General features: G+C 44.2%; 1 protein-coding gene across 4 annotated transcripts in view; it reads right to left on the bottom strand.

Annotated features, from left to right (window-relative positions):
• LOC146833672 (flavin-containing monooxygenase 5-like) overlaps nucleotides 1-27,157 on the bottom strand; it is a 186,106-nt gene that overhangs the window by 6,094 nt on the left and 152,855 nt on the right. For all 4 annotated transcript variants that reach the window (XM_085601557.1, XM_085601561.1, XM_085601558.1 and 1 more), the window contains exons 6-8: nucleotides 11,814-11,956; nucleotides 7,542-7,741; nucleotides 1,538-1,893 (exon numbers count right to left, since the gene is read on the bottom strand). In XM_085601557.1, coding sequence (XP_085457683.1) covers nucleotides 1,538-1,893; nucleotides 7,542-7,741; nucleotides 11,814-11,956 — 699 coding nt within the window. The remainder of the gene's footprint in view (nucleotides 1-1,537; nucleotides 1,894-7,541; nucleotides 7,742-11,813; nucleotides 11,957-27,157) is intronic.

Raw genomic sequence — 27,157 nt, 5'->3', positions numbered from 1 at the left:
TGTTGTACCAGCCATGTACCCCAGGGTGCCAATGTTGATAGTGCCAATGATTCCTAGCCAAGCAGTGCTACTGATTTCTAGCCAGGTAGTGCTTTGTTTGATATTGGTCTTTGTCAAAAGGATATCGTAATTCTTGTTATTATACAGTGTTTTTCTCAGCTTAGGTTACTCACATTGGAATATAGTAATTGGATCGAAAGTGGAACTTGTACAGCATGTGACAATGTGGGGCATAGAGGTGCACTACAACAATAACCTAATCAAGGATGTAATTCTAGTCTATCATGACAAGAAGGATAGATACTATTTGCGTTACACGAAACAAAATCATTGATGAAGCATATTAACATGGGGGTTCTCGTTTGAATCCGTACTTGATGCCTCGAATTGGCTGATTACCTTCTGGGAGTACATTTGCCCTGAAGAAGTCCATTGTTATGGACGAAACGTGTTGGCTGTCTTCACTGCATATATGTGATGCTTTTTAAAGAAAATAAAATAAAGACAAGAATGACTTCCTTGTCTGGGTTATTGTTGTGGTGCACCTCTACGCTCTACATTGTCATTTGTAACCTGTTTTGGGGTATGCACCTTGGCAGCAGGTGCCCGTAGCGTGTGCACACATTGATATACACTTGTGTTGAACTACATTTTTGGAAAACAGGTGAAGTGCAGTCTTCAGGGTCTGCTGCCTTTGCTCTACTGTTATTTGTTCAGCATGTGTTAATATCGACTAAATCCTACCCTCCGTATAAACATTGGACATTTAACCATGACTAAACGCCAGGTTGGCCACTGCTAGTAGCTTATCTTGTGGAATGTTCCATCCAAGTAACTTAACTCTTTTAAAGCCTCAGCCCCAATAGTTATCAAAAGGAAAGACCACAGAATAGGAAATGTGTGTCTTTGCCCAATGACACTTAGTAAGTCTTGCTGAGGGCTTTAGAATGATGAACTTGATAGCCACACATTTGAAGGATGACAGATATTGGATAGTTTAACAGTGGCCTTTCTGGCATCCTCCTCTGTGGACCCACTCAGATTTAAATTCACCTAAAAAAAGGTTGGCCCAGACAGTTTGGTATGACTATGCTTAATTTGAGCCAGTAATTTCCGGTGTTTGTCACCAGCACTTATTTGCGGCACCTGCACTTAATTGCCAGAATCTGCACTTATGACAGCTGACACACGGTGGTGCTGTTTTTGCAATTTTAAGATGAGCAGAAAAAACTGTTGTTAATTTATTCAATATATATTGAAAACAACTAATACCTGCCACCCAAGCCATTCTTATAGCTTTGGAGGCCTCAGACAGTCTGAATTGTCACACTTGTAGCAGTGTGATGGTTAGTAGCTGCGTAAGTACAGTGGCAATGTGTGGTGCAAACTGTGGTGGCCTCCTGATAATGGCCCGGGCACTTATACTTTTACAAATTAAGCACTGTGAAGACACTTGAACCACCCAATTTAACCAATGGTCAGTCAGGTACCTTCAGCATGGTACGAAATGAAAATGTAATAGTTTCCTTGAACTTACCTTTGAATACCCTTGTGGCCCAGCGAGCCTGGAGCTCAGAGATGGGCATGATGGCACCGAGAGGCTGGATTAAGCCGATGACGGCCACGGTTGGCATCTCTAGGTGAGGAGGGAAGACATATTTGTAAAGGGAGACCTGGTTTTTTCTGACGTTAAGGACAGAATTGTCAAAAAAGGGAAAAGCAAAATTATATCCTGTGGCGAAAATGATCACATCAATATTCTCCTCCACTGTGCCGTCTTCAAAGATGGCTGCCGTTTCAGTGAACTCCCGGACATTGGGTTTTACCAGCACTGTGCCGGAAATTATGCGGTTTGGCAAGTCGTCGTTCACCATGGGGTGCTGGTTCAAAAACCTAATAGGATTCAAAATAAATTCTTACATCTTCTGCAGCACATGTAGCATCAACAAAAGCCATTTGACTTCTATGTCAGCCAAACATTAATAGCTTCAACTAGTTACTGTGTTAAGGTGCACCATTACAAGGCAACAAAATACACTTTAATGAATATCCCTTTCTTAACTGTGATGAAGTACAAAAAGTATTATCATCCCAATAACATGCTTCTATTTAACAATAGTTTAAAAATCTTATGAGGGTTGAAAGTGGTCCCTCATAATGTGAGAGATCGGCACATCTGGCCAGTCTTTTTGATGCAGGATGCAAGGTCTGTTTCGTCATCACACAGTTTATTGACTCCAACCCTTCAATGCATGGGAAGACTTTCAGCTGGCAGTCAAATGTATTTGACACTGACAGCGACTAGAGTGCTACAAAGTTTGACAGGTGGTCTATGCATCCAATGTACTGTATAACTTAAAAATACCCCAAAATGAGTTGTCTCTGCTCATTTTGGACCTAGCGAAATTTGATCATATTGTGCATTGACTTTTCTCGCTGCTTTGAACAGGGCATATCATCAACCCTCTCCAGTTGGCCTTCAGAGATCTTCAAAAGGCAGCATCTGAGTAAATCAAGGGGCATATCAACAAGGGCTTTATCTCTGCTTTATTGGCTTTAAAAGCCAAAAAAGCAGAGATAAAACTAGCACCCTATCAACAACAGGGTGCTAACATGCAAATTTGCATGTTAGCACCCTTTTACTCTTCGCTTCCCCTTGCATCTCTAATGAGATGCAAAGGGGGCGTTCCAGAGTAAAATAATAGGAGAAATGTCGCTAAGCGACATTTCTCCTATTATCAAGAATGTCGCTAACCCTGTTAGAGACAAAAAAAGCAGCGCTAACCGCGGTTAACGCTGCTTTTTTACGTCTGGTATTTTTCTGACTTAGCCATGATATCCTAGGGAAGGAGGATATCATGGCTAAGTTTGCCTGTTCCTATCAACAAGGTAACGTGAGATTATCGCTGGCTTTCCAGCGATAATCTCACGTTAGCCTGTTAGCGTGAGGATTTTTATCGCTAATGAGATAAGCGTTGCTAATAGCACGCTATCTCAGCGATAAAAATTCACGCTTGCCGGCGATAATTATCCTAGCGCTAAGTGTGCTTAGAGATAATAATCGCCGGTTGTTGTTGATATGCCCCCAAATAAGTTAGGGGCATATAACAAGGGCTTTATCTCCGCTTTCTTGGCTTTAAAAGCCAAAGAAGCGGAGATAAAAATATCGCCCTATCAACAACAGGGTGCTAACATGCAAAATCGCATGTTAGCACCTTTTTGCACTACTCTTCCCTTTGCATCTCTAATGAGATGCAAAGTGGGCGTTCCAGAGCAAAATAATAGGAGAAATGTCGCTAAGCGACATTACTCCTATTATCAAGCTTCACGCTAACCCTGTTAGAGACAAAAAAAGCAGCGCTAACCACGGTTAACGCTGCTTTTTTACGTCTGCTAATTTTCAGATTTAGCCATGTAATCCAATGGGAGGTGGATTACATGGCTAAATCCACCATGGGCTATCAACAAGGATATCCCTATCCTTGTAGTTTTATCGCTGCATTACCAGCAATAACCTCCCAAAATGCCGCTATCACTGGATTTTATATCGCCTAGGCGGTTAGCGTTGTTAATAACGCGATAACCAGGCGATATTATCCAGCGATAGCGGCGTTAAAAAAATTAACGCTAAGCGCCCTTAGTGTTAATTTTCCCTGTTCCTTGTTAATATGCCCCTAAGTTTATATAGCGTAAAAGCAGATCCCTTTGCTCTTAACATAGGGGCATATCAGCAACAACCGGTGATAATTATCGCTAAGCGCACTTAGCGCTAGGATAATTATCGCCGGCTTAGCAACGCTTATCTTAAAAGCGATAAAAATCCTAGCGCTAACTGCCAAACGTGAGATTATCGCTGGAAACCCAGCGATAATCTCACGAAGTTTGGCATCAGCTTGATGATAAGGCCTCACATACTTATCCACGTTCCATAGGATATCATGGCTAAGTCAGTCCTGAAGCAGGCGTAAGGAAAGTAGCGATAACAGGGGTTATCGCTACTTTTCTTGCCGCTATGCTTCATAGCGTGGGGCTTGATCATAGGAGAAATGTCGCTTAGCGACATTTCTCAAGTCATGTCAGGTCAGGAACGCCCACTTTGCATCTCATTAGAGATGCAAAGCTGGGCGTTAAGAATCTGGGCGCTAATGCAAGGTTTCACGCGATAGCGTGACCTTGCTAATTAGGCAATCAAATTATTGCTGCTTTTCACCCAAAAACGGACGCAAAAGCGGCGATAATTTTATATCGCCTCGTTGCTGATATGCCCCATAGTCTCTCTATCAGATCCCATATTTTATTGCATCACTTCAAGTGGCTGGACCTTAACAGTGAAGCGCACCTCTGTAGGAAGCCCAACTCGAGCGCAAGCTGAATCTGCCTCTTTAGGAGGTTTTATAACGGCCTACAAAAAACCTGGGGGTATATTATCAAGACAGGCAATAAAATTGTCGCCGCTTTAGCGGCAGAAAACTGCCGCTAAAACGGCGATAATGGGCTTGATAATATGCCCTATGGAATTCCAATTGAAGCTCAGGTTAGATGTCCTTCACATCTAACATGGGCTTCAATTGGAATACCATAGGAGTATCTGATTATCTCAGACTCCTGAAGACAAAAAGAAAAAATCTGCCTAGAGGAAGTAATGTCTGCCCCCTCCAGGGTGCCTATGATCAGGAACCTTGTACAAGTTAGACCAGAACCAACAAAAGGTGAGCCCATTAGTAATGGTGGTGGAGAGAAGTGGGTTTGGGGGCTCAAGGAGATAGTACTAACCCCCTCTTTAGGATGTGGGTGCTTACTCTGGGGACCTGGCTCTCAGCTCTTGAGAGTAACCATGTGCACACAAGGAAAAGTCTGATGGACTGTGAACACTGGAGATGAGATCTGTGGAAAAGTTTGCCAATTAAATCAAACGTGAAAAGGGAAAGGCCTTGTCCCTGGCACTGCGTGCCGTCCACACAGTTCCAGGTACAAGGGAGAGCATGAAGTAAACAAGAGATGGTGGAAGATGTAGCTTGAATAGCAAGGTGCAGAGTAGGAGGAATAGCCACAATAAAAAAATAAAAAGACGGATGAAGGCAGTGCTTAATTTGTAAACAAATAATGTTCAGGTCCTTCGTCAAGAGGCCACTACAGCCTCCACCCCCCATTGCCACTGCCAGTGCTGCCAGCGACAGTACCTACACAACTACTAACCATCACACTCCTACAGGTGTGCCAATTCAGACTATTTCAGGCCCCCAAAGCTATAAGAATGGCTTGGGTGGCAAGTGTTAGTCATTTTTTATGTATATTAAATTAAAAAAACAACTGAAGTTCTGCTCATTTCTAAATTACACAAAGAGTGCCTCCAAGTGGCAGACTCTCATATGTGCTGGTGTAGACAATTAAGTGCAGTTGCCGAGCACCTGAAACCACCGGCTCAAATTAAGCACTGACGAAAGGAGAGATGTAGGATGAGAGCAGAGAGGAAGAGGGGGATTTTCAAGAGAAGTGACTAGGGGGCATATCAACAAGGGCTTTATCTCTGCTTTTTTGGCTTTAAAAGCCAAAAAAGCAGAGATAAAACTAGCGCCCTATCAACAACAGGGTGCTAACACGCAAATTTGCATGTTAGCACCCTTTTACTCTACGCTTCCCCTTGCATCTCTAATGAGATGCAAAGGGGGCGTTCCAAAGTAAAATAATAGGAGAAATGACGCTAAGCGACATTTCTCCTATTATCAAGAATGTCGCTAGCCCTGTTAGAGACAAAAAAAGCAGCGCTAACCGCGGTTAACGCTGCTTTTTTACGTCTGCTAATTTTCAGACTTAACCATGATATCCTATGGAAGGAGGATATCATGGCTAAGTTTGCCTGTCCCTATCAACAAGGTAACGTGTGATTATCGCTGGGTTTCCAGCGATAATCTCACGTTAGCCTGTTAGCGTGTAGATTTTTATCGCTATTGAGATAAGCGTTGCTAATAGCACGCTATCTCAGCGATAAAAATTCACGCTAGCCGGCGATAATTATCCTCACGCTAAGAGTGCTGAGCGATAATTATCGCCGGTTGTTGTTGATATGCCCCTTTGGGGCATATCAACAAGGGCTTTATCTCTGCTTTTTTGGCTTTAAAAGCCAAAAAAGCAGAGATAAAACTAGCGCCCTATCAACAACAGGGTGCTAACACGCAAATTTGCATGTTAGCACCCTTTTACTCTACGCTTCCCCTTGCATCTCTAATGAGATGCAAAGGGGGCGTTCCAGAGTAAAATAATAGGAGAGATGTCGCTAAGCGACATTTCTCCTATTATCAAGAATGTCGCTAACCCTGTTAGAGACAAAAAAAGCAGCGCTAACCGCGGTTAACGCTGCTTTTTTACGTCTGCTAATTTTCAGACTTAGCCATGATATCCTATAGAAGGAGGATATCATGGCTAAGTTTGCCTGTCCCTATCAACAAGGTAACGTGAGATTATCGCTGGGTTTCCAGCGATAATCTCACGTTAGCCTGTTAGCGTGAGGATTTTTATCGCTATTGAGATAAGCGTTGCTAATAGCACGCTATCTCAGCGATAAAAATTCACGCTAGCTGGCGATAATTATCCAAGCGCTAAGTGCTCTTTGCGATAATTTTTGCCGGTTGTTGTTGATATGCCCCCAAGAGAGCTGTGGGAAGAGAGATGAGAAACTTAGAGCAGGATAAGGAGAGGTGAGGTAGAGTAGAGAACTGTAGACAGAGAGGTGACAAAATTACGCTCTGCATGCAAGAGGAGACATGAAGGAGCAGCAGAGAGATTAAGAAGGAGATATGGGAAGAACAAAGGAGAGATGCAAGACAGTAAGAAGTGGAGACATAGAACGTGAGGTGAAATGGAGAAGGAAAGCTTCACGTGAGTAGTGGGAGCGCTAAGGGAAAGCTGCAGAGTGGGAAGGGGAGAGGAACCTGACAGAGGAGAGGTGACAGGGAATGGAAAGATAAAGAGCGGAGAGGAGAAGAGAAAACAACAACTGGAAAAGTGAGTTTGAGAAAAGAAAGCTGTAATAGGAGAGGCAAGAGCAGTTGCGAAAGCTGCAGATGCAAAGGTGAAAGTCAAGGTCTCTTCAGCGGGAAATAGACACTGAGTAACCATGAAGAGTCTCAAGTCCCAAATGAAGTCTGGAATGACTATAATGGTGAGTGAGATGGGAGAAGAGTCCATGGAGTAGCTTTTGCTACTGATAAAGTTGTTGGTGCTGTGACTGTGATGCTTTGGTAGCTGTTATTGGTAAAATGTTTGCTACGAAAATTTGCTATGAATATTTTCGTGCAATATCCATTGATGTCTCGGGATGACCTGTACACTAAGGCAGAGCTCGGTGACATTATCCCACCACAATGAGAAGCAAATGTTACTTTCACAACCTCTTCATCTGAAAAGGACACCGGGGAATCACTTTGCGTCGCACAAGACTACTCCTTGCACCGACCTTTATCCAACCACAATATCACGTTTAATTGCCAGTGGTATCACATGTACCCGTGCAGTCGCGACACATATTTTCAAGTCCCACCTACCCATGCTGTGGTTTCAAGCCAAAGTTGGCATGGTCAAACCTCCGATTCAGCTTCTTCTCTCCCAGCCAGTTGATCACAGATAAGGGAAGCGTGCGTTTGAAAAAACCAAGGAAGCGACTGGAGATCATCATGTCCACAGGATAACCATAATCTCCTACCCGGTTCACGATCCACGAGCCACGTCTGGTACTGAGGTATACCTGTCCCGGATAAACGGGGAAAATTTCAGCAGGGACAACCAATGTATCGATGCATAAGTACTGAACGATGAATGCCAGGTCCAGCTAGTCTGCCAGTTCTGTTATATGGCCCAGTGCAATGCTTCCTACTTAATATCTTGCCCTGTCTTTGCTCTCATGCTATAAATAATTTTTGTCTCTTTCACAATTACTGATTTTGTTCTTTTATTTCTCCTGGAAAGCGCTCCAGAGCATTCTCTTACCAGGTTCAGCAAAGCATCCCTCCGATTTTTCTACCATGCCCTCTTCTTGTAGGATCATACCTTAACATGTATATGTCTACTCCTGACACAAGCACAGGGGTGTCTTATAGAGTAATACCGAGCTGGCGACGAAGCAGCGCCTGGGCTGTTGAGGCTGGCAGTTAATGGACACACTAGGTGGGCTTGGCAGCCCTTCTGAGCTTTCTGGCTTGCTGTAGAACATAAAATACATTAATGTGTAGGTACTTCTTTATTTTGTTGAGCGTTTAAGTATTTTGGGGCATATTTACAAGCAGGCGATAAAAAATTATCGCCGCTTTTGCGGCCGTTTTCGGCCGAAAAGCGGCGATAATGTTATCGCCTAATTAGCAAGGCCACGCTAACGAGTGAAACCTTGCTTTAGCGTGGGGATTCCTAACGCCCAGTTTTGCATCTCTAATGAGATGTAAAGTGGGCGTTCCTGACCTAACATGACAGGAGAAATCTCGCTAAACGACATTTCTCCTATCATCAAGCCCCACGCTATGAAGCATAGCGGCAAGAAAAGTAGCGATAACCCCTGTTATCGCTACTTTCCTTACACCTGCTTCAGGACTGACTTAGCCATGATATCCTATGGAGGGTGGATATCATGGCTAAGTTTGTGAGTCCCTATCAGCAAGCTAACGCCACATTGCGTGAGATTATCGCTGGGTTTCCAGCGATAATCTCACGTTAGGCAGTTAGTGTGAGGATTTTTATCTCTGAGGAGATAAGCGTTGCTAATAGCACGCTATCTCAGCGATAAAAATCCACGTTACCCGGCGATAATTATCCTCACGCTAAGAGCGCTGAGCGATAATTATCGCCGGGTGTTGCTGATATGCCCCTCAATGTGTCAAACACACATTGCTGGATGTTTGCATACAGATATTTAAACACCTACATAGAGAAAGTACTCAATGCACCAGTTGGTTATCATTAAATAGAAATCCTACATATTCTACTATCAATTCTCATGACATTGATCACTGTGACTGTAAGAATATATGCAGGGAGTCATTACTTTGGTTGCTAAAACCCCAACCTGCCAGTAAGGTGCCGCAGAGCATATTGCAGAGATAACCCCGCGGTCTAGTTAGCAGCACGTTCACTGTGTGACCGGAAAACCTGAGCTCTAATCCTGAATTCACGCACTTGACCAAACTGTCTGATGCTAGGCTGATCATCGAACCCTGTCTCTCACTTCCCTTGCTAAAAAATGGGGGGGTCTTAGGAACATACTACAACCTTTAATTTTCAATAGGCTGCACAAAAAAGCTTTTTAGATTCCTAGCCTATTGTGAGATGTATTGATACAAGACCAAATGAGGACTCAATCATTAACTATTTTTGAGGAGTTGCTGAACATAACCTAACTTCTCTGAAATCTTGGGATCGAAGCTGCCCACCAATGAATTCTCCTGTGGAAGAATACAGAGACCTGGCATATTAGTCTACGGCATCATCAGGCAGCTCAGTTTTGCCCTGTGGCATCATAAGCATAAAGGTGCCAATTTCCTGAGTGAATCATACTAGCATCCTGCCGCTAACCCATGCCTAAAAATATTGCGATTCGTGTGCCGCGTGGGCAGAGAGGGAGCTATTCTGGTAGGCTGGGGAGTTTACGATCCATCTTAAACACTAAACTGTCCTATGGTCTTTTGGAAACTCTCAGACCAAAACACTTCATCAAAGCCAGACTGAGAGCTGAAGGCAGCCATGGCAAATACTTTAACACAAGACTTACATCGCCATTGATGCCACTTAACCAAACTAGCAGCAGTAGAGGACGCGGCTCAATGTACCCTTTTGTCAGGTATCTGCATCATAGGAGATGGATACCACATAAAACTAGACAGTAGAAGGCGTAGAAACAGGGCTCAGATCCTTCCTACTTCCTTCCCACTTCTTCTTACTCAAGCTCATGCCTCAAATTAATACTCCTGCAAAGTCAAGATTCTACTATCACTAGTTTGCAGAATTTCCAGTACCTGGACTACTTGCAGTGTGAGATGGCTGTCATGCTGCATTGTGTAGACAAGGCTTATCTTGGTGGTCTGCAATATTTATTATAAAAACTGCAAAGGCTCCAGGATGCCGCCATTTGCATGCTCTCAGGACTAAGATAAATTCAGCATTTTGCACTGGCCCTCTGTATGCCACTTCGGCTCTCAACCTGCCAAAGAGTATAATTTATGATTCTGTGTATGGCCCAGAAGACAATCAATGGAGGAGACACACTATTCACAAATTCAAAGTAATATGTAACTGCCTATCCTTTAACATGATATTACTGCAGACTTTTATGCTGCTAGCTCCCCATACCAAAACATTCAAATCAGAGAGTGAGCCTTTTCCTTTTAAAGGAGAAAGTTTATCTGTTTCACAAATCTTAGGCTTGGGCAAAAAGGCAAAGTGTAGCCACTTAATAACTATTGCAATAAGCAGGTTAACCTCCTGGAAACTGATTTGTAGTTATTTTTCTACTTTGTATTTCAACTTTCCGACAGGCATCCAGTTATGTTTTTTAATATGTGTGCATCCTCCTTTGCACTATACACAGTGGCATCAAAGACCTTTGTTGACAAGTCAGTCTATGAAAAAAAATCTGTGAGAAATATAAGTAGCCAAGAGCAAAGACCGAATAAGAAACCCCAAACATCGACAGGTTGCTTTAAATAATTAAGGGGCATATCATCAAGGACTGGCGATAATTGCGCACTTAGCGCTAGGATAATTATCGCCTGGTAACGTGGAATTTTATCGCTGAGATAGCGTACTATTAGCAACGCCGCTCTTAAAAGTGATAAAATTCGAAGCGCTAACTGCCAAATGTGAGATTATCGCTGGAAATCCATCAATAATCTCACAAAGTTTGGCGATAGCTTGATGATAGGGCAAGGCATACTTAGCCATGATATCCACATTACATAGGATATCATGGCTAAGTCAGTCCTGAAGCAGGCGTAAGGAAAGTAGCGATAACAGAGGTTATCGCTACTTTGCTTGTCGCTCTGCCGGTTAGCGTGCCCATTGATAATTGGAGAAATGACGCTTAGCGACATTTTTCCAGTTATGTCAGGGCAGGAACGCCCACTTTGCATCTCATTAGAGATGCAAAGCTGGGCGTTCAGAATACAGGCGCTAATGCAAGGTTTAACGCGATAGCATGACCTTGCTGATTTGGCGATAAACTTATCGCCGCTTTTAGTCAGAAAACGGACGCAAAAGCAGAAATAATTTTTTATCGCCTCGTTGATGATATGCCCATAAAATAGTAAATGCACGTAGTTAATTAATGATAAGGAAGGACACCAAAAGTGTTGCATACACCTCTTCTCTGTCTGCAGGGTGAAAATATGACCTTTAGCTCCCTTAAATGTAGTTTGCTATCACTGAAATCCACAATTGCATGTCCAGTTGGTTTAATTCAAACCTGAAGCTTTTCCCTTTAGGAAACCCAATGTTTTTCTTCTCTATGAGTCATATAATATCCCATCAGAGCCTTAGAACACATCATGTGCATGTGGCTAGACTAACCACCACATTTCAGCAGGCAGAATCACTGCCTGTTATCCCCCAACTACCTATTTTATGCACATTTTCTCTGCTTCCAAACTAATTTAATCATTCACTTTTTGGGGGAAGAGTTTTTTAGGAGAATAGTGCTTCAACTATTTTTTTTCTGAAACATTGAAATTATTACTAATGATAAAAACTCTGAGTGACTGACTGCCTGGCAATTTTTTTTATTCACTGTTATAATGCAATACCAACATTACTGTACACAGTGCTTGTATATACCACACCTGGTCTGCTGTCCGGCTGAGCTCCACAGCAAGGTCTCCACCAGAGTTCCCAATGCCGATCACTACCACTCGCTTCCCCTTAAATCCTTCAGGGTACTTGTAGTCCCGGCTGTGCAAGTACTGGCCTTTGAACTTCACTATACCTGGAAAAAAATAAAGCTTAATCTCACGCAGACGAGATATCACTGAGGAATATATGATGTTACAATGCAAACAATTACAACGCATGCCTTTACAACGCGTTTTTTACATCGCAACTACCATTTCATTGCATGATTTTAAACGCATGTCATTACAACACATTTTTTTTAAACTACCATTACAACGCATACCATTACAATGCATAATACTTTTAGGGTAACAGTGGGGTAGTGTAGGGGTAAAAATTACTATTCCAACGCCAGTGAGTGTAGCAGTAGGGTAAATGTTGGATAGTGTAGGGATAAAAATTACTATTCCTAATCCAGCAGTAAGTGCAACAGTAGGGAAAGTGTTGGATAGTGTAGGGGTGAAAATTACTATTCCCATGTACCCCAAAACCCATACCCGCCGTAAAACTAAAAAATCTCCATTACTCACCTTACAATGCGTTGTAATGGCATGCGTTCTAGTGACATGCATTGTAATCACTGCGTTGTAATGGCATGCAATGTAAAGGCAGTTGCGTTGTAACAGCTGCATTGTAAAGGTAGTGTGTTGTAATGACTGTTTTGTAATGGTTGTATTCCATCCCTTAGGGGTCTTACAATGGTAAACTTGTGGTTCCCTTACCTCATTTAGACGTAGAGATTTGCTAGCTTTCTCATGGCACAGCCTCAACTGGCCTCACCATCAAAACCCTTGAACTGGGGACCCCTCTGTCAATGGGCCACCAGGCCACAATGGTGTAAGCCACGGTCTGTTTACGAGAAGGCTACCACCAGTGTTTTTCCATGACTAAAGGCACCATGCTTGACGAGGGCTGTGAAAACAATTGCGCCCAAGCCTAGGAAGAAAGCTTCCTGCACATTGGGGCCATTTTTTTTAGTTTTTCTGAAAAAAACTCCCACATTTGAACTAGGAGAGATGATGCACTTTTTAAGGGTGCTTACATTCGGTGTATGCTGCATCACGGAGCAAATCTTCCTACCACAGTATGTGCATGATATGTTCCTTTTCTGGTGTTCTATTTACGTTGTAGCATTTCAGCCATCTTTCTGTCATTTTTGCTTATTCCAGCAGAACCTCCTGGAATTCTCCCTTTTTAACATGTTTTGGAGCATCCTTTGCCATTGTAGATACATTAAAATATGGAACAACCTAAGGCCTAATTTATCAGGCCCCTTGTGCTGCCGGAACGTCACTTTTTGTGACGTTCAGTGGCGCAGGAGCCTGTTCCATATTTACGAGGCAGCACTAAGCCACTTTTTTTGGCTTAATGCTGCCTCGTAAATATTGTTACCTTTAACGCAGCTTTCTGCATTAAAGGGGCATGCAATGGGTGCTGCTGGGGGAGTAGCCAGCAACATCCATGGCTTTTTGACACTGCCTCAGATTTACGAGAAATTGTAACTCTGAGGCAGAGCCAGAAACGTATGTCTCCCCAGGGGAGGCGTAAGGGAGATACAATGAGGAGAAATAACGTTATTTCTCCTTGTTGTTCTTTTTTCTATGTGTGCACACATAGAAAGAGGAAAAAGCCTCTTGTGGTTGTTTTTGCGCAGGAAGGTTACCTTCCTGCACAAAAATAATCATCCCCGCAAAGCAGGCACCCTTGCACCATAGTGCAAAGGTGCCTGCGTTGGCGCACGGCAGCCCATTATGCACCGGTGCAGGGGAAAAGCTGTATCTGATAGATACGGCGCATTCCTGCCCTTTTTTGCTGTATGGCAGCGCAGCAGGAAGGCCTGCGTCACTGCCCTACGGCAAAACCTCAACAATGAGGCCCCTAGTTTGGATGCCCTATTCTAGCAATCGTTAGGAACTTGTAGAATCAATGTTACAGCACTTCAGATAACAAGCATCTTCCTGCAATTGTTGTAAATTGAGGACCAATTAAAAAAATCCTTCATTAAGCATAGTAGCATCAATTGTGAACCAATTGTAAAATCTTAAGTCAGCAGAAGTGTTAAGCAAACTATTTCCATGGGAAGGTGCCAGGTTTTAGATGCTGTGGATGGGCAGAACTCAGTCTGACGTATTCCCATTGGGCACATATTTAAAAACATCAGGGGGCATATTTATCACTATGTGACGCAGCGCAGCAAGCCACCATGCTGCGCTGTGTGACAGGGAAAGGGGAGGAATGCACTGTATTTGTTATAATACAGCACATACCTGCTTTTTTCCAGTGCTGGTGCACAATGTGCTGCCTAGCGCAAACACAGGCACTCTTGCACCATGATGAAAGGATGCCTGCATTGTTAGCAGGATTGTTTTTGTGCAGGAAGTGGCTCCTTCCTGCACAAAGACAATCCCCAGAGGCATTTTCTTCTTTCTATGTGTGCTGCATAATGCAGCACACATAGAAAGAGGAAAAAACGAGGAGAACTACACATATTTCTCCTCGATACGCCTCACAAGGGGAAGTGCAGCAGTTTGGCGCATTCCCAGGTCCACCACTTAGGGTAAATCTTGGAACGTATCAAAATCCATGGGTGTCGAGTGGGAGCACCCATACTCCATCCATGGAAACCCCCTGTGGTAGAGTAATGCAACGCAGTGATCTGTGCTGCGTTGCTTTACTCTGGATTTATCAAGCCACTCAGGGCCATGCAAGGTGATATATTGCACTTAAGGTTTGCATCGCGCTTGCACGCCGTTACACGCTGCAAAAGTGATGCAACCCGTTGATAAATATGGCCCCTAGTTTGCTGTGTGGCACAAGCACTGAGCTGCAGAAAAGAATGATACAAAGATTGGATCGTTAAGAAGAATCCAATATACCTTGTCTTTTCAGAGCACTGCAGTGCTGTATACTCTCATGTAGGAAAGAGAATAAAATTAGGGGAAATTTCCAGAGTCGAGAGTCAGTCCATGAAGCAGCAAAGAGCATTGTGACATTTTAGACAGAGGAAATCTACTATATTCCATTTCCTTCTTGCATAAACAGACAGAAAGGACTAAAACAACAAACAAAGGGGTCCTTTTGGACTGGAGCTGAAGCACGCAGGGTCCAAGCTTAATTTCATTGAGACAAAGAACCGAGGAAACAAGACACATAGGAAAATAACAAGCATTTGCAATGCAATCGGTCTCGACTTTGGGACCTTATATGTATTTAGCTATGCAGCACATTAGCCTGGGTGCTGAAACATCTACTGTTCTTTAACATGGAGGGAAAGTAAGCACCAAACTGCGTGACACGCCAAGAATGGGAATACATGGAGAGAAATATTGCCTTTCAGCGGGAAATGATATGATCCAAAGCTCTGTTTTTAATTTAATATCAGGGCCTTCCGTGGTCATATCACTGAAAATACAAGATTTGAAAAAAAATATTATTGTCTACGGGTTCTCGTGGATGGCAATTTTTATGGACTGGAATCTAGAGAACGTTAAAGTGATTTTGGCATTTTACTGACCTCTACTGATCGTTTTCTATCAAGAAAGTTAAATAGAGGCAGTTGAACAGAAAAAAAGCCCCTAAGCAGAAGCAGACAAGTCCTAGGGCTGATCTCTAGAGCCCACAAAGTACATACATATATAAGTATATACTAAAGTATATAAGTATATACACAAGTATATACACAAGAGGTCTTGAATGCTCAACCTAAAAAGCAGGGCTAATGTCTTTATCAAAGGGGTCAGTACATCCACATATACAAAGCAGACCTATAGTGTTTGACAAAATGTTACCAATAACTATAATTAAATATATATTTTATAAATTCATAAATTATAATGTTAAAAGTGATTGTTTCAAAATACTTCCAACAAAGCATTCACACAAAAAAGATACATGTCTGAGGCTTTTTAAAACAGCTCGGAGTTTTTTTAGATTCAATGACTAAGGGGAGAGAGAACGAGAGAGAGTTTTTTTTTATTTTGCTGTTGGGCTGCTGCACTTCTTGTAGCACTCCACAACATAAAATGCCACGTGGGGCCCTTGCCCCTTTTAGGAGACCAACGGGATAAAAAATATAACTAAAAAGCACTTGCAGGGCAGTATGGGGCACTCCTTCCTGGAGTAAGGAATAACAACAGAGCGTCTCCTGCTGCTCATTTATTGATTCTCTTTCGGGTGACCCCCATCTCACCTGGGACACCCACACTTTAAATTAACTTTGGGGCCATGGGGAGAGTCATGGGCCCTTAATGGGTGTTGACAGGAGGCATTGTATATTTTCCGTGGGCGCCCAGGCAACCACTAAATCAATCCCTGGGGCTATGGAGGGAGCCCCACGGCCTCCGCTGGCTCCCCAGCCAGCACCCATAGTGGTTATCAGTGGAAATCTGCCTTTATTTTTCGCGTGTCTAAGCGCTTTGTTCCTCATGTCCTTCGTGAAGGAGTTCAATGTATAATAAGCTGGCAACCACCCACCCTGCATCTGCAAGGAAGAAAAATTCACACTGCGGGCCATGAAACAAAAAGAGATCTGTGTGGATGTCTCAAGCACAGGCTATGGAGCTCAGCCTCCTGGCTTGACCTCGGCATTGAAAACCCACTAGCAAAACAAAACGAGGAATGTCAGCGGATGGTAACCATTTAACGATGTGCACAAAGGGTGGCACAATGAGCTGACCTCTCTTTCTGCAAGAAGCTACCGCCTAATTTTGGGGCATATTATTATGGTGTAAACGTAACCTCATGAATGAACACGCTGGACATGCGGTGGGACCGACCTCTGGAAAGAGGAATTTACTTGTTGAGAAATTAGACAGGCTGGGAGATGAGATCAATTAGGGCCATATTATCAAGCACGGCGTTAACATTATCGCCGCTTTAGCGGCACAAAACTGCCGCTAACGCGGAGATAATGGGCTTGATAATATGCCGCAGAGAATTCCAATAGAAGCCCATGTTGACACCAGAACATGGGCTTCTATGGGGATTCTCTTAGGCATATTATCAAGGCCATTATCGCCGCTTTAGCGGCAGTTTTCTGCCGCTAACGCCGTTTCTTGATAATATGCCCCTTTGTTTTTTAGCAACTCCGCCCTGCAAAATCCCGAAGACAAATTGGCCGGGTTTTATTTCAATGAAAGGATCGCCACATCAGGCGGACGACGTCAAAATCTTGAAATGTGGATGAAACCAAGCAAAAATGTCATCTCCAATCCCAGGAACCATCAGGCCTTTGTGTGCATGATCCAGTTTGGCGAGAACCATCTTTCAGGACTGCAAGCAAAACTAATTTAAAGAAAGCCTGTGAATCCTGGTGTGACAAACAAGGTATAAGCAGGGTTACTGGAAATTTACGCCAGGAGAAGGCTAAATTATGCGGCAGGGTTGAGTATAATATCCAGCAAGAAAAGATACATTATGCGGCACATTTTGCAATCGTATTACTTGTTTATTAGTACCAGTAGCAATAAGCAACAGCAAGGTAACCAGTCCAGCTTTGCAAAGGGTCTTCCAATACGTGGTAGCCCGTGTCACTGCAATTTTAGTAACTTTTGGACAGTTTGGGCTAGAAACAATTTTTTTGCTAAAATATGCAGATTATGCGGCAGATTGATAATTTATGAGGAAAATCTTAAACTATGTGAAAATCGCTGCAGTCGCACAATCGTATAATTCCAGTGGCCCTGGGTACAGGTACCACCACTACCCAGGGAAGAGGTGGGAGAGCTGTAGGATATATCTTAAAACAGCAAGAATAAGCAGACTGCGCAGATTGCGTAGCAGTCTTCCTGATGCCCTGGACGTCTCCACTCAACATGGAGGGCCATGCTCAGCATTGTGGGTGTCCACCTTAATTGCAGGTCTCCAGACCATGCCAGACCATGAAAACGCGGTGGCAAAAAATACATACTGTGTGACGTTATAGGAGAATATTTGTACTGCAACAGAATTCTCGAACATACTTTAGCCAGAAGTAGTAATTGCAGCACACATCTGCCCCTTCACATTTATTTAAGGCCTGGCTGGCATTCACTTTATCAACCAAAGTTTGAAAAAAACAACACACCCTAGGAAAGGTGTCACGCTACGGTAGATTGTCCTACCAGAGCACGAACATCTGCAAATGATTGCTCTTCCATGAAAGACGCATCCTCACGCTAAATTACCTGTGCAATATGAAGTAAGAGACGAGATGTGGTAAACAATGCAGATATCCTGCTCTGTAATCATTCTGCAGATCTTTCGTGTTCCACAAGTCTTGTAGCATGCATAGATGTGATGGCAGCTGGAATTATTATATATACCACAAAAGAGCCGCCACCACGTTCGCTCACTTTACCACATATATGCCGCATGTCTGCAAGCTTGTTTTTTGGTCTCTTAACGCAAAAGAATGTGAGCTAAAAGAAATGAGGCGGTGGCACAAAAGAGGTGATAGATTGTGTTTAAACGCCATAAAAAGGAAAGCTTTTTAGTGCAGTACTGTTAAAAAAAACTATGATGCCTGAACCACTTCACGCAAGAATATTACATTTCATGCTAGCCAGCGACAGGCCTCAGTGGTTGTAAAACACCATCGATTATCGACAGAGGCCGAGGAGAGTGTCGCTGAGAAGCCCATAAAAACGACTTGAATTACAAGCACAGGGTTTGCTTTCACAGAAGACTGTGTAAAGTACCCCTGTGTGCGCTGTGTCTCAGAATTAAACTCGCCTACTAACATTCCACCTACCTGGTTATGTAATCGCACACTGTAACAAGCATTTGGAATCCAATAGGACTCGCATTTATGCGAGACCCATTGCATTGCAAACGCGGGGGGGTTAGAGAAGGCACCGACAATGGGAGTGCAGGGGAGAGAGGGGCGAGAGAGCATGGACAGTGGGAGAGGGGAAGTGAGAAGAGATTTACGCTTATAATAGTGTCAACTGACACGCACAGAGGTAAGTTACACACACCCTTCTACTCCTCCGTAGTGCACCCACATGGTGATCCTCCAGCTGCTGCGGGTGTTGGTGAACGCTCATCATGTGACACACCAGCTGGGTCTATCCAGGGAGGGACGGGAACCTGGAACCCGTAACCAGGCAAGGATGAAAGTCCAGGAAAACTACAGCGCCACACCGACACAGAAGAAGGACTAGCCGCACAGAGGAGGTGCCCTGCCGCTGACATAAAGGACGGACTCACAGCATCGCAGAGGGAAGGTTACAAGAGAAAGTTAACTTTATACAAATTGAAAGAAACAGGGGTAGTAAATAATTAACCTTGCAATGCAATAGGACTTGCATTTACGCGAGACCTATTGCAGTGCATTGCAAACGCGAGTGTGGCGGGGGGCTGGTGGATCACGAAGGGGTGCGGTCAGCGGGAGTGCGGGGCAGGGGGGCGAGAAAGCACAGACAGCGGGAGTGGGGGGATGGGAGAAGGGACAGTGGGAGTGCGGGAAAAATAGTGCTCACAATCTCAGTCACACATACCATGCAAAACTCTCAGTAAAGGGGCCAGTAGCCGTGGAAGGAGACAAATGACTGACATGGCTGTCATGGGGAGGGACTAACAAGCTTAAAACCAATCGGAAGGCAGCATTTATAACCTAAGCCAATGAAGAAGATGGGCCGGAGAGTTGGCGGATCTTCCACGAAGCTTCCACACTATAGTGTATACTGCATGCCTCGCAAAGCGATGGCAGCGCATTCGCGCTGCAACGCTAGGTGAGACGTACAAAGGGAAAGCAGACTTATGTCTCACGTAAGATCACCCCTGTCTTCTCAAGAATGCTGGCCCTTGAGTTGCAGTATGATGGTCATGTTTGTGAAACACATCATACTACCCTGGTTAACATCAAATGTAATAATCCTAATTAAGCACTATGTAACCTGGAGGGTAGAATGCATAGTATTGAGACATAACTGCAGTCCACCTCTCTTAAGATTGCTGGACACCACAGTGCAGCAGTTTGCAAAAATCAATATGGCATCAAATGCATAGTAGAACACACAGCAAACAAACAGAGGACGGTGAACATCTGTGTCTTGGAAATTGGTGGGAAACAGGAAATAGAGGAGCTCATGCCATTCTTTGAAATATGGATACTAGGGCCTGTATTACAGATAGGGCACACTTTTCCCTGTTTGCACCACAATGCACCTTTAAGCAGGTTTGCCGGGTGCAAACAGGGAAGGTGCACCCTAGTAAAAAGTATGCGCTGCCATCAGGACAGCCACAAACTCACACTGCCCCCAGGCCAGCACATCCAAGAGAAATTTGAAGCAGCTGTTTAAAATCTCCTCCTTGTTTCTCTGAGCACAATGCAGCCCACCTGCGCTTTCAAGAGGGGAGAGCGATCCCCTTGCAGGCGGTTGCAAGGAGTGACTGTGCCCAACTGCAAGGGGATGTCTAGTGGGGTCTTTGGGGGAATACATGACATTACAACGCAAACAAATACAATGCATGCTTTTACAATGAGGTTTTTATATCGAAACTACCATTACATCGCATGATTTTACAACGCATACCATTACAACGCATAATAATTTTAGGGCACCAGTAGGGTAAGTGTTGGATAGTGTAGGGGTAAAAATTACTATTCTCACTCGAGTGAGTGCAACAGTAGGGAAAGTGTTGAATAGGGTAGGGGTAAAAATTACTATTCCCACTCCAGTGAGTGCAACAGTAGGGAAAGTGTTGGATAGTGTAGGGGTAAAAATTACTATTCCCATCCACCCCAAAACCCATACCCACCCTTAAAGTAAAAAATCTCTATTACTTACCTTATAATGGGTTGTAATGTCATGTGTTGTAATGGTATGCGTTGTAATGGCACGTGTTGTAGTGACATGCTTTGTAATGGCATGCGATGTAAAGGCAGTTGCGTTGTAACAGCTGCGTTGTAAAAGCAGTGCGATGTAATGACTGCGTTGTAATGGATGTTTTCCCTCTAGGAACTCCTTTACACCTTTTTATGGCACACTTTCAGTGCGCCTCCTACAGGCATGTTTGCCTCTGCACCCACATCGGTAATATGGTGCAGGCATAGAGGCTAAGTGATTCCCCATTTGCATGGGGCCATGCTTCCATGCAAATGAGGGAACCCCCTCTTATGATAGTGCAGACACTACATGCGCCAGATCTATCTGTATTACAGAAGGGACCGCACAAGCGTTTGCGGCACCTTCTGTAATACCAAAATGCCCTGAGTGCACACAAAGCGGGCGTAAATCTCCCTTGCGCCCTTGGGGCACTTCTGTAATATGACCCCAGAACTCCTTGCCTTATAAAATAAAAGCCAGCCGTGCACGCATACCTAGGTATTACAGCCTGAGACCACTCAAGAATTGGCAGAAGATATAGAAAGGGAGGCTAACGCTACTGACTATGACAAGAGACAAAGCACTGAAGACCAAGTCTTGGAAGCTGCATAAAGACACGGCAGAATGATACAGGGTAACTGTCATGCCTACCTGTTTTAGTTATATGCCAAGTTATAGATAAAAGGTTCACTGAGACTACAGGCAAAAATATTGTTTCAAACCAGACTAAAGGTAATGCTAGAATATAAGAGTACTTGTTCTGGGGAAAGATAAAGCTCAGGACCTGTTTCCATTCACTGAAAAGAGTAAAGAAAAAACTAGGGGTGTGTGCAAAATTCATGTAATTTCATTTAGTGTAATTAAACAATGCTTCAGAAAAATTAATAAAATGTATGCAAGATGCACACCTGGCATTTAGCTCCATATTTTAGTGTAAAATAAATCCTACAAGTGTTACGAACAACAGGCACTCATGTTCAGTTTATTCACGTTTTTTCTGTTCTCCCAGATTAGGGTTTTTACTTGAACAAACTTGAAATTAAATGACGAGACATAATGGTGTAATTTGAGGACTTTTGTGCAACAAGCGTAATGCAGACTGCCAAACATTATGCAAGATTTTGCCACTGTAATGAAAATGTCACCTGGGCCAATAGAAAACACACGAGAAGCCTGCTTCAAAAACAGGGGAAGAGCTGAATAGTAAACCTGTCACTCCCGTTTGGTTGGAGGTGGGGCGAGAGATCTTCGTATTTATAGGTGAGAACTTAAGAGGCAAAACCACAAGTAGTACCTTATGACACAAGAGTACTCAATGAGATAGCGGAGAACAGATCTGCCAAACACTGCAAAAATGTATCACAATTAAAACATTAGAATGTTGAGGCTCCATTGAAGAAGATGGAGTAGCCCCACATTTATAATGGCTGGTATAAGCCCAGAGCTCCAACATTCCAATGTTTGTCTTCATGTTTCTCACTATTTAAGTTAGAACATTCTACTCTTAGTGGGTGAAATGTTCAAATAGCCTTTTGGCCCTTATGCATCAGGCTATACCGGATGTTAAAGGCCATCTCCCTCATTATAGGCCAGAGCCACACTTGGGTTTCAGGGAATTTAACAATTGGTATAGCCCTCAGCAGCGGGCTATAAGGCTGTATTATTATCCATACATGCTGCCCCAAGGGAAATTCTCTTGCCCTTTTACCCCACAACCATCAGTGCAATCCACCCATGTTTTCACCCATTATCCTTCATACTGCCTAGACATTTAAAACTGGTATGATTTTATACCCCTCGAAGTAATCGCACACACATGGTGGTCTAGTGAAAGCATTGATAAATGCAATCGATAGTGAAGAAGACCCCCAATAAGTGAGATTGTGGAGAGACACAAATCAATTAAATGGAACTTTGGAATGCTACTAATTGCAGACAGAAAGATTTACTGATGTTCATCGTGATCGGTTTGAGGGAGGCTTCCTGTGACTTTACTACCCGAGGATGAATTTAAACAAAGTTTAAACACAACATATTAGCCCCTTGCTTGTCATTTGTATTGACAAAAAGACAAATAAACCATGAGATAAAACAAGTCAGCAGAAAAACCTACGTGCAAGGTGTTGGTTCAGGACAAGTACATCACGTTTTTATCTGATTCACGGTCATCTTTTACAAAAATGTTTTTATAAATCTTTGTTGAATAAATATTTATTAACATTACAGTAATTCTGTTTTGCGAGAAGTGGAGTGATAAGTGGAGTGATTGCTAGCGCGCCTATTGAAATTGAAATTGAAGACCTCTGAGGCAGAAGCCGGAGGTGGTGTAACTCGTGATTTTAAAACTGCTCATTTTCTGATTATTTTACATTTGTTTAAACTTTGTGTCCACTGAGAAACCCACTCTGCATTTGTAAAGTCCTGCAAGCACTTACAGCGGATTTTAGCGCTGTTCCTTGCAGCGGACTTCACGGCCGCCATCTCGAGCGCGAGGCCACGCCCACCCGTTAGGCCACGCCCACCCTCCCAGCCTATTAAAAGCGCTGATTGCTAGCGCGCCTATTGAAATTGAAATTGAAGACCTCTGAGGCGGAAGCCGGAGGTGGTGTAACTCGTGATTTTAAAACTGCTCATTTTCTGATTATTTTACATTTGTTTAAACTTTGTGTCCACTGAGAAACCCACTCTGCATTTGTAAAGTCCTGCAAGCACTTACAGCGGATTTTAGCGCTGTTCCTTGCAGCGGACTTCACGGCCGCGAGCGCGAGGCCACGCCCACCGGTTAGGCCACGCCCACCCTTCCTCTCCTTAAATGTGCTTCCTACGCAAGCGCAGCGGGAGCGCCGTCTTCGCGCCGAAGGCGCGCCTAAGGCAAGCCCGTCTGCGCCCGTCCGCGGTCGTACGCGGTCCAGGGCCACAACCCCTGCTCCTCCAGATGGCCACATACGGTGGAGCAAGCAGGATCTACTGAACTCTTGCCACAAAATCGACGATTCCTGCAAGCATAGTCTATGCGTGGAAAACGATATGGGTTGCGAACACTGTCACTTCTCATTCGACCTTGGTAAGAATACAACCAACATGAACTATACCATACAATGCGGACTGCTTAACGTACGCTCACTGAGAAAACACAGGCTAGACCTATATCATCTACTTACTGAGAACCAATGGGATCTTGTGTTTCTAACAGAGACATGGCTAGATAATGAGTCTACACCCTACTCCCTTGAGGCAACTCCAGGAGGGTATACAATACATAGACTGGATAGACCCACAGGCAGAGGAGGCGGAATCGCAATTATAGCCCGCGAAAACCTACGATGCCAGCTAGATAGCTCTCCCATCCTGGACAGTGAAGCAGGGAGCTTCACTGTCAAAGTGAATAATAACTACACGCTAAAGGGCATACTAATTTATAGACCCCCAGGCCCCATAGCCAGGTTCGAGGAGAGTTTGGTTGAAGGAATCATGGAAACCGCACTGTGCACTGACAAGTTTCTGGTACTCGGGGATCTCAATCTTCATCTTGATAACCCCTCAGACCACGTCAGTAAGAATTTTGGCCAGGCACTGAAAGCCCTCCAACTTACCCAAATTGTTAGAGGCCCTACCCATCAACAGGGTCATCTGCTGGACCCCATATTTGTCAACTGGGGGGAAGCGGAAGCTATGACCCCAATTCCCATCCCATGGTCGGACCACTATTTGGTCCCTTTTTCCATACGAATCCCGGGAAGCAGACCCCCACAGCCACCAGCTATGTACCACCTCAAACGGAAATGGGCTACATTCTCTCAGTCCAAATTCTGTGCAGAATTAACGAAAGGAGGAAGCCCAGGAGGGAAGGATGCTGACACAGCCAATGCTAACCTCTGCACACGCATTAATCAGGCACTAGACTGCACAGCCCCTTTGCTAAAAACCAAATCTGGGGGACGCATAAACAAAACTGCCCCGTGGTTCAACGCTGAACTAAGAGTTCAGAAAACTGCACTGAAAAGAACCGAAAGAGAATGGCGCAAGACTCTCTCTGAAGAAACCAGAAAGAATTATCTAACCGAGAGACGAATCTACCATGGACTACTCAGAAAGACAAAAACAGCATATTTTACGAATAGGATCAGTGAGGCTGGTAACTCGATGAAAGAGCTGTTTTCACTCTACAAAACTCTTTCAAGCGGAAACCCAGCTATTGCCCCCGCTGACTGCTCGCCAGAATTGTGTGACAAAATCGCAGATTTTTTCTCAGATAAAATAACAAAAATCTACTCAGCATTCCCTACGCAGTCCAAAACCGGGGCAGACTTCGTTGAAAGCCCAAGGGAGTGGGGAGATAAACCTAGACTTATCAACTTTACTACCCCTCCCACGGAAGATCTTCTAAAAATCTGCAGGTCGGTGAAGTCGGGCTCTCCGAGAGACCCTACCACACCCAAACGCCTGACGGATAGTCTAAGGGTACTAGAACCATACATTAGACATGTACTCGATGTATCTTTTACCACCAAGACAGTACCTAGGGAGTGGAAAAAGGCGGTGGTTCTGCCCCTCAGGAAGAAACCTACCATCAGTTTTGAGAAACTTGACAATCTCCGCCCAATTTCACTCCTGCCCTACCTAGCCAAGGTGGCCGAAAAAACGGTCAATAAACAACTAATGGACTTCGTGGAAAAGGCTGCCTTATTGCACGACACCCAATTCGGATTCCGCCCCCGCCACTCTACAGAGTCCGCACTGCTTACTGCAGTTGAGACCCTACGTCAGGGGGTAGATGAGGGACACACCATGGCCCTCATCCTATTGGACCTGAGTGCAGCGTTCGACACTGTGGCGCACGACAACTTGCTACAGTGTCTGAACAACGGAGGTATATCCGAAGCTGCACTCCAATGGTTACAATCCTTCCTGACAGGGAGAAGCTTCCAGGTTCGTCAGGGCGACCACTACTCGAGAAACATAGGTTTAGGTCAGGGCGTCCCCCAGGGTTCGTCCCTGAGCCCAACCTTGTTTAACCTCTATGTCTCTCCAGTGGCTTCAATTGCCGTGAGTCACGGATTGAGCATCGTGTCATACGCCGATGACACGCAGCTGGCTATCTCCCTATCGTGTGCACCCGGTCTTGCGATGGACAGTTTCAGGAACTGCATGCAAGAACTTGCAGCCTGGATGTCCACCAACTGCCTTAAGTTAAACGGCAACAAGACCGAGGTGCTCGTTGTGGGGGGGAACCCATCTGTTTGGTCATCGGCGTGGTGGCCTCCATGTCTGGATGAAGCTCCCATACCCCGCCAGGGAGTAAAAAACCTAGGCGTATGGCTCGACGATGACCTATCTTTTGGACCCCAAATAGACCGAGTTGCAGGCGTCTGTTTTGGTGTCCTAAAAACCATAAGGAAGGTCCTTGACCTCCTTCCTATGTCAGCACGGAAAACACTGGTACATGCCCTTGTGACATCACCCTAGACTACGGCAACCTACTTTACCTGGGTACCACCTGCAAAGCCATGAATCGCCTTCAGGTAATACAGAACGCGGCAGCCCGTCTCATCCTAAAAATCCCTAAACGATCAGACACCAAAGCCGCTCTCAAAACCCTCCACTGGTTGCCAGTAAAAAGCAGAGTGGAATTCAAAGCCCTCTGTACATGCCACCGCATCCTGGCTAAGAAATCTCCTATTCCACTCCAGAACTTAGTGACAAGGTATACACCTGCGCGCGAGCTGCTCTCCTCATATGAGGGCCTACTTAAGGTTCCTAGGGTCAAAAGAGCCCGTATGGGCGGACGCTCCTTCCGCTATCTGGTAGCGAAAAGCTGGAATTCCCTCCCTCTCCATCTCCGTCTGGATCCATCCGAATCCAGCTTCCGCAAGAACCTAAAAACACACCTGTTCTCCAGATAACGGATCACTGGTCTCCACCTCGCTCAGAGTTCTTCAGTTGCAGCGCGGGGACACGCTTTGGCGTAACCAAGCGCTTTTATAAGCTACCCTTAATAATAATTATGTTGCCCATAGCGAGTACAGAAGATTTAAAATTCCGTTAGTCGGGTATTATTGTGTGGCATTTATCAATCAAGGCCAGGTTAGAAAATGACTTGTTTAAGTGGTGGATAAGGAAGTGGAGAATCTGGATTCATATGGTCAGTGTGGTATCACAATGAAATTTTACTTGTATTATGCACACTTTCAAGTCACAGCCTGTTGGTGAAAGTGAGAAGGGGCTAGTGATTTTGAGTAAATTGTACAATGTATTTAAATCGAAACTAGGAAAGGGTTTCAGCATTGGATCAAGTTGCTAAGCTTATTCTCTGCACAGTATACCATTATCTGTGAGGGAGGCTGCCATAAGTATATTAACAGGGTATACCAAGAATGCATGATGGAACCCATTGTGTCTGCAACTTAGATATCCTCTATCGTACTGGTCCACAAATTAAATCATGGGTTACGATTCTGTGTAGACCTGTGCAGTCTGAATGCCAA

The sequence above is a fragment of the Triturus cristatus genome, chromosome 4_2 (genome assembly GCF_964204655.1).
Source record: "Triturus cristatus chromosome 4_2, aTriCri1.1, whole genome shotgun sequence".
Taxonomy (NCBI): domain Eukaryota; kingdom Metazoa; phylum Chordata; class Amphibia; order Caudata; family Salamandridae; genus Triturus; species Triturus cristatus.
The sequence above is the reverse complement of the archived record's forward strand: the minus strand, read 5'-3'. Positions and strand labels throughout refer to the sequence as shown.